Below are 12,916 nucleotides of genomic sequence, written 5' to 3'. Positions count from 1 at the left end.
TGCTAGTACATTTGTTGTGTGTATGTAACACTGATGTTATGCACTATATATAAAACTGTGATTTGTAAAGCGCCTAGAGCAGATTTCTGGATAGTGTGCTATATTAATATGTTTTATCATCAATATTTTTACACCACAAACAGCGCACACACATAATGCTATCAATTCCACACTATCATACTGTCAGCATGTGTGCTTGTGCAAACACACTTATAGAAAATATAAACACCTCTGGCACCCCGTTTGGGTTACCAATTCACAAAGAGGGATCCAAAGACCTAGATCCGTTTCAAATTTCAGGGGTACAAAACATCTTACTGCCCCTAACACACACACACACACACACATATACATACATCTATATCTATTTATATGTGTGTGTGTGTGTGTGTGTGTGTAAAATCACCCTAGAGAACAGACGTCATTAAATCAATGACCAACCAACACACACACACACACTCTGCAGTATTTCTGTCAGCGACAGGTGACCCCTCACCTGGAGGGTCTTGTTCTTCAGGTTTCCCATCCAGAAGGCCCTCTGACAGTTGTTGACGGACAGCATGTGTTTGACCCTCAGCACCAGTCGCTCCAGGGCTCGCTTCAGCACCGGCACCTGGTTCACCTGACTCACGTCCTGCGTCCTCTGCACACAGCACAGCACAGCACAGCACACTGTGTTCAACACAGCACAACACGCTGTTCACACAGCACAGTGTTCACACAACACATTGTTCACATGGCATACAACAGTGTACACACAGCACACAACACACTGTTCACATGGCATACAACAGTGTACACACAGCAGACAACACACTGTTCACATGGCATACAACAGTGTACACACAGCACACTGTGTTCAACACGGTACAACACGCTGTTCACACAGCACAGTGTTCACACAACACATTGTTCACATGGCATACAACAGTGTACACACAGCACACAACACACTGTTCACATGGCATACAACAGTGTACACACAGCACACAACACACTGTTCACAAGGCATACAACAGTGTACACACAGCACACAACACACTGTTCACATGGCATACAACAGTGTACACACAGCAGACAACACACTGTTCACATGGCATACAACAGTGTACACACAGCACACTATTCAATTGGCATACAACAGTGTACACACAGCAGACAACACACTGTTCACATGGCATACAACAGTATACACACAGCAGACAACACATTGTTCACATGGCATACAACAGTGTACACACAGCACACAACACACTGTTCACATGGTATACAACAGTGTACACACAGCACACAACACATTGTTCACATGGCATACAACAGTGTACACACAGCAGACAACACACTGTTCACATGGCATACAACAGTGTACACACAGCAGACAACACACTGTTCACATGGCATACAACAGTGTACACACAGCAGACAACACACTGTTCACATGGCATACAACAGTGTACACACAGCACACAACACACTGTTCACATGGCATACAACAGTATACACACAGCAGACAACACACTGTTCACATGGCATACAACAGTGTACACACAGCAGACAACACACTGTTCACATGGTATACAACAGTGTACACACAGCAGACAACACACTGTTCACATGGCATACAACAGTGTACACACAGCACACAACACACTGTTCACACAGCACAGTGTTCACACAACACACTGTTCACATGGCATACAACAGTGTACACACAGCACACAACACACTGTTCACATGGCATACAACAGTGTACACACAGCAGACAACACACTGTTCACATGGCATACAATAGTGTACACACAGCACACTATTCAATTGGCATACAACAGTGTACACACAGCAGACAACACACTGTTCATGGCATACAATAGTGTACACACAGCACACTATTCAATTGGCATACAACAGTGTACACACAGCAGACAACACACTGTTCACATGGCATACAACAGTATACACACAGCAGACAACACATTGTTCACATGGCATACAACAGTGTACACACAGCACACAACACACTGTTCACATGGTATACAACAGTGTACACACAGCACACAACACATTGTTCACATGGCATACAACAGTGTACACACAGCAGACAACACACTGTTCACATGGCATACAACAGTGTACACACAGCACACAACACACTGTTCACATGGCATACAACAGTATACACACAGCAGACAAGACACTGTTCACATGGCATACAACAGTGTACACACAGCTGACAAACCCACTGTTCACATAGCATACAACAGTGTACACACAGCAGACAATACTGTTCACATGGCATACAACATTGTTCACACAGCAAAACATGTTCACGATGCAACACACTGTTCCCTCTGTATACAGCACAACACATTGTTCCCTATATAAAAAGCACAACACACCATTCACACAGCACAACACACTGTTCCCTCTGTACACAGCACAACACATTAATCACACAGCACAACACAGTGTTCCCTCTGTACACTGTTCCCTCTGTACACATCAATACACACTGTTCACACAGCATACCACATCACACTGTTCACAAAGCACAACACACTGGTCAATGTTCCATCTGCGCAAAGCACAACACACCCTTCACCTCTCTGAGGTCAGTTTCACCTGTCCCTATTTCGGCTACTTTGTGATTGTGCCTGTACCCTCAATGAGAGGAAAAGCAGGTAGGCGAAACAGAACTGAGTGTCAGACTCTCAAGAGTACTTGGCTGCTGTGTGTGTGTGTGTGTGTGTGTGTGTGTGTGTGTGTGTGTGTGTGATATCATAAATGCTTGGAAGTACCTTCCATGAATGCATGCACTGTCTGAAGACTGGTTAAGAAAAACAAATGTTCATTGAAGCTGATGGTAGTATCTGTGCACAAACATATCTTAACACTCACCTGTAGGTAAAGAGTATGCGTGTGTGTGTGTGTGTGTGTGTGTGTGTGTGCTTGAGAAAGGTAGGGAGAGAGAGAGAGAGAGAGAGAGAGAGAGAGAGAGAGAGAGAGAGAGAGAGAGAGAGAGAGACTGAACGGATGAAAAAGAAAAAGCAGGTAGGCCAAACAGAACACACACACACACAAACCAATAGAAAATGCAAAAAACATTTGTTTTGTTTCTTCTACTGTGTGAATGGTTCACTCTAACTAGACATCTAAGCATTTTACGTCTTTTATATAAATATGCAGAACAGCGTTTACCTGTTTTACACCACAAATCAATTTCTCTCACTCCGACAACAAAGCATTCTGTACTCCGTACGGTATGCAGGGCAGATTCCAGGAGTGGTGACCTACCTTGGCATGGCCGCACATGTTCTGGAGAATGCGCGTGCTCTGCTGCAGGGAGCGCAGCAAGGAGTGCACGTCAGCGCTGTGCGAGGTGAAGGTTGCGTCCAGCACTGGCATCCCTCGCAGCAAAAACACCTCCACGAACTGCCGGCTGTACTGCAAGCACACAGCACGTCGTTCTTACATGTTTGGAGTTTTAACAACACACAGAAAATACTATACATACACAAAACAATGTAATGTAATGCAATGCAATGCAATACAGTGCATTACAATATCACACCTACCTTGAGACTGGCAGCGATCCCTGCGCGGCTGTTCAATTCCTTCACAATCCCCACCGCCATGAACAGAACACGCACCGCAACGCTCCAGCCCAGCAAACGGTCTTCCTGCACCTGAACCACACAAAGCATGAGCATCTGTGAACTCAAGTCATCACACAATACATCGTTATCTTTCTGTTACAGTTACAGGTCATGCCCACTGCTACACCTGACCAGCAAGAGGGGGAGAGTGAGGAGGGGCAGAGAGAGGGGAAGGAGAGACAGGGGAAAGATAGAGGGATGGGAAGAGAGACAGAGTGTGTGTGTGTGTGTGAGAGAGAGAGAGGAGAGGGAAGGAGAGACAGAGACAGATAACAATTTGATCGATATGAAGCTGGACACAGGAAAAACCACCCCCAACAAACAAAAAACTGACCTGTCTGGGATCTGTTCGCTTCAGGGGAGGCGTGCGCTTGACGGTGCCAACCAGTTCACTCAGGATCACCCGAAGGAACACTGGGAACGATGACCTGCAATCATAACATCATCTGTGCTACCAGCACCGTACCGGAAACTCCGACACGGGACTCTATCCCACCTGGAGCCCCTTCAACAGAGAGGAGCAGAGGACAAGAGAGGTCAGGGGTGGGCGGCATGAGCGAACTTAGCAGTGCAATGTTCGCTTATCATTAAAAATGTTCCAGACTCCTCAATAAACTCCTTATAGGCAGTTATGGATAAATCAGTACTCTTGGTACAAAGATTTAACAGCAGGAAGACTAACTTGAATATCTGCACTCTGAACATTCTTAACTCTAAGCTAACTTAGGGCTGCAAAGATCACCTCATGCAGCCTGGCCCAGGACTGATGGATTAACCCTTTTCCTCCCAAGTTTCTGCATCAACTGACTTACGGCACTGGGACTGCGACAGACAAACCCGGGTGCAGCTGTGAATGGGGGATTCTGAATGAGCGGTGTAGGAGTAATGCCACTGAAATGGCGCAGATGATTGGGCAGAAAAAAAAAAGAAGCTTCTGCATGAACCTTTAGGTTGATGTATCTAAGTATGAAACCCTGCATCACATTTACTTAAATAAAACGAGTACCAAAACAAACACACAAAAGGCATCACACGACAAGACGTGGACAGCAAAAACCTTCATGCCCCATCATGCAACACCCCCCCACCCAAAGGAATACACCCCACAACATGGACGACGACAGACCTGGTGAGGGTGGGGTAGGTGTCAGAGCCAGACTGAGCACCGGCCTGCAGTAACTCTGTCATCCCTGTGTCAGCAATCAGCTGCATGGCCTGCGGGGGGTCCGCGCTGTTCGACACCCACGTTCTGCAACACGGGGCAAAGTGGCACAACGGGTAAGGCACTCATCTGCTGATACAGTGTCTGTGAGGGTGTGGGTTTGATTCCCACTTTCGCCCTTTCTTACAAGTTTGGCTGGAAAATTAAACTTGGTGCCTAGTCAATCAAATGAGAAAACTAGAGAGGCAAGGCCTTCAAGACTCACTTGTGATACACTTAAAAAAAAAAAATCCAAGCTTTTTATGTACTGATTATAATTTCAAAATGTAATGTTTAAGATGAGAAAGATCAGTTTAAAGCAAATTAAGTCCCCTAGCATTAATTACAGAGTAATTTCCCTTTTTTACTATCTGCACCAAAAAACGTTTGCAAAATAAATAAAACTTCCATGCTGAGCAAAAGAAGTTCCTGTTTGAACAGAAAATGATAATAATGACTGCTCTTGTTGTTGGGTCAGAATATCAGATCAAAGTGCCAAGTTTAGAGAATACAAAAAATATAAATATAACAGTAAATGCAGTTTGCATATAATTAGGCTTCATTTTTAAAAATGTTTGTGCCCATCCCAGAGGTGCAATATTTTTTTAAACAAGATGACTGGAAAGAACTGAATTTTTCCTATTTTTATGCCTAATTTGGTGTCAAATGACAAAGTATTTGCAGAGAAAATGTCAATGTTAAAGTTTACCACGGACACACACACACACAGACAACCGAACACCGGGTTAAAACATAGGCTCACTTTGTTTACACAAGTGAGTCAAAAAACAAAACAAAACAAAACTGAGATCCCGTGTGCAGCAAACACTTGGCACACTGAAAAAGAACCCATGGCAACAAAAGTGTTGTCCTCTGGCAAAATTGTTTATAAGAAACCTGATCTGACAGGAACATGAATGTACATGCATGCACTCAATGCCTGAAACGCGCGGTGGGTTAAGCTGCTGTCAGGCATCTGCCTAGCAGATGTGGTGTAGTATATATGGATTGTAATGTCAAAAGGAATATAACAGAAATAATGAAATCCAGAGGGGCTTTAATTAGTGACATATTTAAAAAAAAAAAACCCGAAGAAATATCTCCTGTAACATTGTGTACCCCATCGGTACAGCTGCACTGCAGTTTCTGTGGACCAGCCCTACAACAGCTGAGTGCACTGTCAAGGCCATACTTTATACACGCTATGCACACAGCATCATCAAACGTATTCTCTATCCTTCAGAAAACACCAGTCAACAATGTAGAGGCCAAAGCCAACATGCTGAACTTAAAGCACTGAGTGACAATACAACTCACTGGGAAAACGAAACTGCGACATACCCATAGCAGTAAAGAAGTATCTGTACTCTGTCTAAGGGGAGGAAGGTGGCAGAATGGTTAAGACGCTCAGCTGCCAATACAGAGAGTCCGTGAGGGTGTGGGTTCGAATCCCGCTCTCGCCCTTTCTCCTAAGTTTGACTGGAAAATCAAACTGAGCGTCTAGTCTTTCGGATGAGACGATAAACCGAGGTCCCGTGTGCAGCACGCACTTGGCGCACTGAAAAAGAACCCATGGCAACGAGAGTGTTGTCCTCTGGCGAAATTACGTAAAATGAAATCCACTTTCATAGGTACACAAATATGTAAGCATGCACTCAAGGCCTGACTAAGCGCGTTGGGTTATGCTGCTGGTCAGGCATCTGCTCAACAGATGTGGTGTAGCGTGTATGGATTTGTCCGAACGCAGTGACGCCTCCTTGAGAAAGTGAAACTGAAACTGAAACTGTCTAAGGGAAGGGATTATGAGTTACAGATAAATCAGTACTTGGTGTACAAAGAGTTAACAGCAGAGTGACTCACTTGAATATCTGTTCTCTGTCCAAGGGAAGCAACTAAGACTTATGGACAGAACAGTACTCATGGTACAGAGTGAACAGCAGGGAGACTCACTTGAATAGCTGTACTCTGTCCAAGGGAAGCAACTAGGACTTATGGACAGAACAGTACTCATGGCACAAACAGTGAACAGCAGGGAGACTCACTTGAATAGCTGTACTCTGTCCAAGGGAAGCAACTAAGACTTATGGACAGAACAGTACTCATGGTACAGAGTGAACAGCAGGGAGACTCACTTGAATAGCTGTACTCTGTCCAAGGGAAGCAACTAAGACTTATGGACAGAACAGTACTCATGGTACAGAGTGAACAGCAGGGAGACTCACTTGACCAGGGTCTGCAGCATCTCATTGCAGGCGGCACCTTTCTCCCGCTGACCCTTCCCGTCCAGCCACTCACGCTTCAACAGCTGGTGGGACAGCTCAGCTGTAACACACACACACATAACAGCTCATGGGACAGCTGAGCTGTAACACACACACACACAACAGCTCATGTGACAGCTCAGCTGTAACACACACACACAACAGCTCATGGGACAGCTGAGCTGTAACACACACATAACAGCTCATGGGACAGCTGAGCTGTAACACACACATACAACAGCTGATGGGACAGCTGAGCTGTAACACACACATTTTACAGCTGAGCTGATGGACAGATAATATCTGATGGACAGCTCAGCTGTTACACACACACAACAGCCGATCACATACATATAAGTTTAAATTCTGCCGCTCTCCATATCTTCTTTTAGTCGAGTTTCAGAGTCTGAAGAATCCCAGGTATGATAATCCGTCATGTCTGACTATAACCACCAGAACAGCAGAGAAAGCAACTGCTGTGCCGAATATCTGGGTTAGAATTTGATTATTGTGAAGAGTGTCTCGCCCAAGTTACATCCTCACTCTCTCGGTCAAGAGGACTTTAGGACAGTCAGCATTGGGATGGCCCCCAAAGGCCAACTAGCCCCCAAGGCTGCAGCACTGAGAGCCGGTACAATCAAGTTTGATGGTCATAGTCCTTCACAAAAGACTAACCTGTAAATGAATTCCCGTTGCAGCGGTGAAACTATATATTGTACAGCTCTTAACTTTGCTGTGTGATATGATATAATATGGATAATTATATAACACCTGATGGGCGCAATAGCCAAGTGGTTAAAGCGTTGGACTGTCAATCTGAGGGTCCCGGGTTCGAATCACGGTGACGGCGCCTGGTGGGTGAAGGGTGGAGATTTTTACGATCTCCCAGGTCAACATATGTGCAGACCTGCTAGTGCCTGAACCCCCTTCGTGTGTATATGCAAGCAGAAGATCAAATACGCACGTTAAAGATCCTATAATCCATGTCAGCGTTCGGTGGGTTATGGAAACAAGAACATACCCAGCACGCACACCCCCGAAAACGGAGTATGGCTGCCTACATGGTGGGGGTAAAAACGATCATACACGTAAAAGCCCATTCGTGTGCATACGAGTGAACGTGGGAGTTGCAGCCCATGAACGCAGAAGAAGAAGAAGAAGATATAACACCTATACTTGGTTAGAGCTCTAAGCGCTTTACAAACACAGAAGCATTCATACAAGAGGCTGTCTTCATACATGGAGCCAACTGACAGCTGCCATTGGGTGCTTTGAGTCATTCAATCAGGTTTCAGTCACACACACATTACACACCCACACAGACATGTAACATTTTATGTGTATGACTGTTTCGTTTATTTACCCTGCCATGCAGGCTGCTATACCCTGTTTTCAGGGGTGTGCATGCTGGGTATGTACTTGTTTCCATAACCCACCAAACGCTGACATGGATTACTGATCTTTAATGTCTGTAACAGATCTTTAACATGCATATCTAATCTTCTGCATGTGTACACACACGAAGGGGTTCAGGCACCAGCAGGTCTGCACATATGTTGATCTTGAAGATCAGGAAAAATTCCCACCCTTTACCCATAGCGTCATTATCGAGATTTGAACCCGGGACCCTCTGACTGAAAGTCTAATGCTTTAACCACTCAGCTATTGCGCCAGTCTGTTGGCACAGCAGTAAGCTTACGTCAATCTGTGACATGAGCCGAGCATTTGAAAGGTGTCTGGCCCAACTGTTGTTCGCTTACATCAATCTGTGACATGAGGCAAGCGTTTGAAAGGTGTCTGGCCCAACTGTTGTTCGCTTACATTAATTTGTGACATGAGGCGAGCGTTAGAAAGGTGTCTGGCCCAACTGTTGTTAGCTTACATCACTCTGTGACATGAGGCGAGCGTTAGAAAGGAGGTGATGGTGGCTGTACCCAGTTTGTGCTGCAGCGTTTCATCCTCCGCCCTGTTGGCCAGCACGGTCAGCAGTCGCACCAAGGACGCGGCTGAGGGGAGGTTGGGCACAGTGTCTGAAAACTTCTCTATGTACTGGTACGCTCCCCTGTGGAACCACACACACACACACACACAGTCAGTTCCAGTTTCGAGGAGGTTTCAAAAGTGTGTAGACTGATCTATACACAACACACACACACACACACACAGTTCCAGTTTCGAGGAGGTTTCAAAAGTGAGTAGACTGATCTATATACAACACACCCACCCACACACACACACACACACAGTCAGTTCCAGTTTTGAGGAGGTTTCAAAAGTGAGTAGAGTGATCTATATACAACACACACACACACACACACACACACACACACACACACACACACACACACACACACACACAGAGTCAGTTCCAGTTTCAAGGAGGTTTCAAAAGTGTGTAGACTGATCTACACACACACACACACACACACACACAGTCAGTTCCAGTTTCAAGGAGGTTTCAAAAGTGTGTAGACTGATCTGTATACAACACACACACACACAAAAACAACCCAAGAGCAGATGCCTGACCTTCACATAAACCCAACACGCTGATCAGTCCCTGAGGTGGTGTTAAGCCTTGACTGATCCATATAAGCTACACCACATTTGCTTAAAAAACAACAACAATAAAAATAAAAATAAATAACAGAGCTGATGCCTGACCAACACATGAACTCAAAACCCTGGCCTTTGTTCCCTCATTGCTAAAAAAAACAACACAATGGGAACAAACTGACACTGCATCACCAAAGACTGGTCTGTATTTTGAGCGCAATATGTACATTTACATATCTAGTCTGTGTTCTTATGCTTGGGTGTGGAGTGTGAGGTGTGTTTTGTGTGTGAATATGCATGCTTGCGCATGTGTGTAGTGTGTGGAAAATGTTTGTGTGTGTGTCCTGTATTCTCCTGTACAAAACTGTTTTTATTGTATTCAACATACACTGACATACATGAATCCACAAACATACAGATCTGTATACATGTACTTGTACAGGTTCTCCTTAACACGAATACACACCACACACATCACGGCTACTAATGCCAAAACATATTCAACAACAACACACACAAAGGCACATAAAAAACCCCAGAAACACACACACACACATACAAGACACTCACACACATACAATTGCATTTCAGAGTCACACCCACACACATCTCACTTGATCAGTTCCGACACAGACTGCTGCGTGGGTCCTGTGACCTTGACCCTTCCCACCAGCACACTCAGACTGTCCTTCCACAGCTGCCGGTTTTCAGCCAAGCCAAAACCATTCCTGAAAAAAAAAAAAAAATATATGATAGTCAGTCGTGTCCGACTATGACCATCAGAACAGCAGAGGAGGCAACTGCAGTGGAGAGTGTCTTGCCCAAGTTACATCCCCACTCTCTCAGCCAAGAGGGTTTTAGGACAGTCGGCGTTGGGATGGTTCCCAAAGGCCAACTAGCCCACAAGGCTGCAGCACTAAGAGCCAGTGCAATTTTAACTCCTAGTTTGAGAGTCATAGTCCTTCACAAAAGACTAAGCTGTAAATGGTAACTTATGTCAATCTGTGATACCTGAAAAAATAAAGTAGAATAAAATAAATAAAATACAATATATAGATAAATAAATGCGGTTTGACACTCGACTATGTAGCACAGAACAAAATTCATTGAAAAAAAAAAAAAGCTGTTTGCTATAATATTACTTAGCCTGGGACAACACTCAGAAAAGCGAAACCATTCCTAAAAAACAGATATATAAATGAATAAATGCTATTTGACATAGCCTGGGACAGTATTCCTAAAAAAATAAAAATAAAAATTAAAAAAACAAAAACATGCCTTAAAAATAGTACACACAAAAACAAACCCAACAGACAGAAAGACAAACAGACCGAACAAAGGCAGACAGAGAGAGACAGACAGACAGCACAAAGGCAGACAGACAGAGACACAGACAGCACAAAGGCAGACAGAGAGAGACAGACAGACAGCACAAAGGCAGACAGAGAGAGACACAGACAGCACAAAGGCAGACAGACAGCACAAAGGCAGACAGACAGAGACAGACAGACAGCACAAAGGCAGACAGAGAGAGACACAGACAGCACAAAGGCAGACAGACAGCACAAAGGCAGACAGAGAGAGACAGCACAAAGGCAGACAGACAGAGACAGACAGACAGCACAAAGGCAGACAGAGAGAGACAGACAGACAGCACAAAGGCAGACAGAGAGAGACAGACAGCACAAAGGCAGACAGACAGAGACAGACAGACAGCACAAAGGCAGACAGACAGAGAGACAGACAGACAGCACAAAGGCAGACACAGAGAGACAGACAGCACAAAGGCAGACAGAGAGGGACAGACAGACAGCACAAAGGCAGACAGAGAGAGGCAGACAGAGAGAGACAGACAGACAGCACAAAGGCAGACAGACAGAGAGACAGACAGACAGCACAAAGGCAGACAGACAGACAGCACAAAGGCAGACAGAGAGAGACAGACAGACAGCACAAAGGCAGACAGACAGAGACAGACAGACAGCACAAAGGCAGACAGAGAGAGACAGACAGACAGCACAAAGGCAGACAGACAGAGAGACAGACAGACAGCACAAAGGCAGACAGAGACAGAGACACAGACAGCACAAAGGCAGACAGAGAGGGACAGACAGCACAAAGGCAGACAGAGGGACAGACAGACCGCACAAAGGCAAACAGAGGGACAGACAGACAGCACAAAGGCAGACAGAGACAGACAGACAGAGACAGAGACAGCACAAAGGCAGACAGACAGAGAGAGACAGACAGCACAAAGGCAGACAGAGAAAGAGACACAGACAGCACAAAGGCAGACAGACAGAGAGAGACAGACAGCACAAAGGCAGACAGACAGACAGAGAGACAGACAGCCAGCCCCCAGAGCACAGACTGACCAGGAGAAGACGGCAATAAGGGCGTGCAGCAGGAGGTGCAGACATGATGCCATGCGCAGCGCCTCTGGGGAGTGACTGCCTGGGCCGTCCATCACTCCGTCGTTGTCTGCTATCAGTGTCTGCACACAGCACCAACACTGACACCAAGAGCCACAGAAACAACAGTCACAGTGACAACAACAGTGATAACAACAACAGTCACTGAACAACAGTGATAACAACAACAGTCATTGAACAACAGTGACAACAACAGTCACAGTGACAACAACAGTGATAACAACAACAGTCACTGAACAACAGTGACAACAACAGTCACAGAGACAACAACAGTGATAACAAGTCACAGTGACAACAACAGTCACAGTGACAACAACAGTCACAGTGACCACAGTGATAACAACAACAGTCACTGAACAACAGTGACAACAACAGTCACAGTGACCACAGTGATAACAACAGTCACAGTGACAACAACAGTGATAACAACAGTCACAGAGACAACAACAGTGATAACAACAGTCACAGAGACAACAACAGTGATAACAACAGTCACAGAGACAACAACAGTGACAACAACAGTCACAGTGACAACAATAGTGATAACAAGTCACAGTGACAACAACACAGTGACAACAGTGATAACAACAAAAGTCATTGAACAACAGTGATAACAACAGTCACAGAGACAACAACAGTGATAACAACAAGTCACAGTGACAACAACAGTGACAGCAATAGCCACAGTGACAACAACAACAACAGTCACAGTGACAACAACGACAACAAGTCACAGTAACAACAAGTCACAGTGACAACAGCAACAGTGACATCAACAGTGACATCATCAGTGAAAACATCAACAGTTACAAC

The 12,916-nt window shown here is 45.1% G+C and overlaps 1 protein-coding gene across 2 annotated transcripts in view; it reads right to left on the bottom strand.

Annotated features, from left to right (window-relative positions):
- Positions 1–12,916, bottom strand: part of LOC143299752 (Fanconi anemia group D2 protein-like) — a 62,004-nt gene that overhangs the window by 4,395 nt on the left and 44,693 nt on the right. For both annotated transcript variants that reach the window (XM_076613138.1, XM_076613137.1), the window contains exons 32-40: positions 12,047–12,165; positions 10,286–10,399; positions 9,050–9,177; positions 7,077–7,176; positions 4,780–4,902; positions 3,988–4,081; positions 3,573–3,683; positions 3,292–3,441; positions 497–643 (exon numbers count right to left, since the gene is read on the bottom strand). In XM_076613138.1, coding sequence (XP_076469253.1) covers positions 497–643; positions 3,292–3,441; positions 3,573–3,683; positions 3,988–4,081; positions 4,780–4,902; positions 7,077–7,176; positions 9,050–9,177; positions 10,286–10,399; positions 12,047–12,165 — 1,086 coding nt within the window. The remainder of the gene's footprint in view (positions 1–496; positions 644–3,291; positions 3,442–3,572; positions 3,684–3,987; positions 4,082–4,779; positions 4,903–7,076; positions 7,177–9,049; positions 9,178–10,285; positions 10,400–12,046; positions 12,166–12,916) is intronic.

Source organism: Babylonia areolata, chromosome 25 (genome assembly GCF_041734735.1).
Source record: "Babylonia areolata isolate BAREFJ2019XMU chromosome 25, ASM4173473v1, whole genome shotgun sequence".
NCBI classification, from domain to species: Eukaryota; Metazoa; Mollusca; class Gastropoda; order Neogastropoda; family Buccinidae; genus Babylonia; species Babylonia areolata.
The sequence above is the reverse complement of the archived record's forward strand: the minus strand, read 5'-3'. Positions and strand labels throughout refer to the sequence as shown.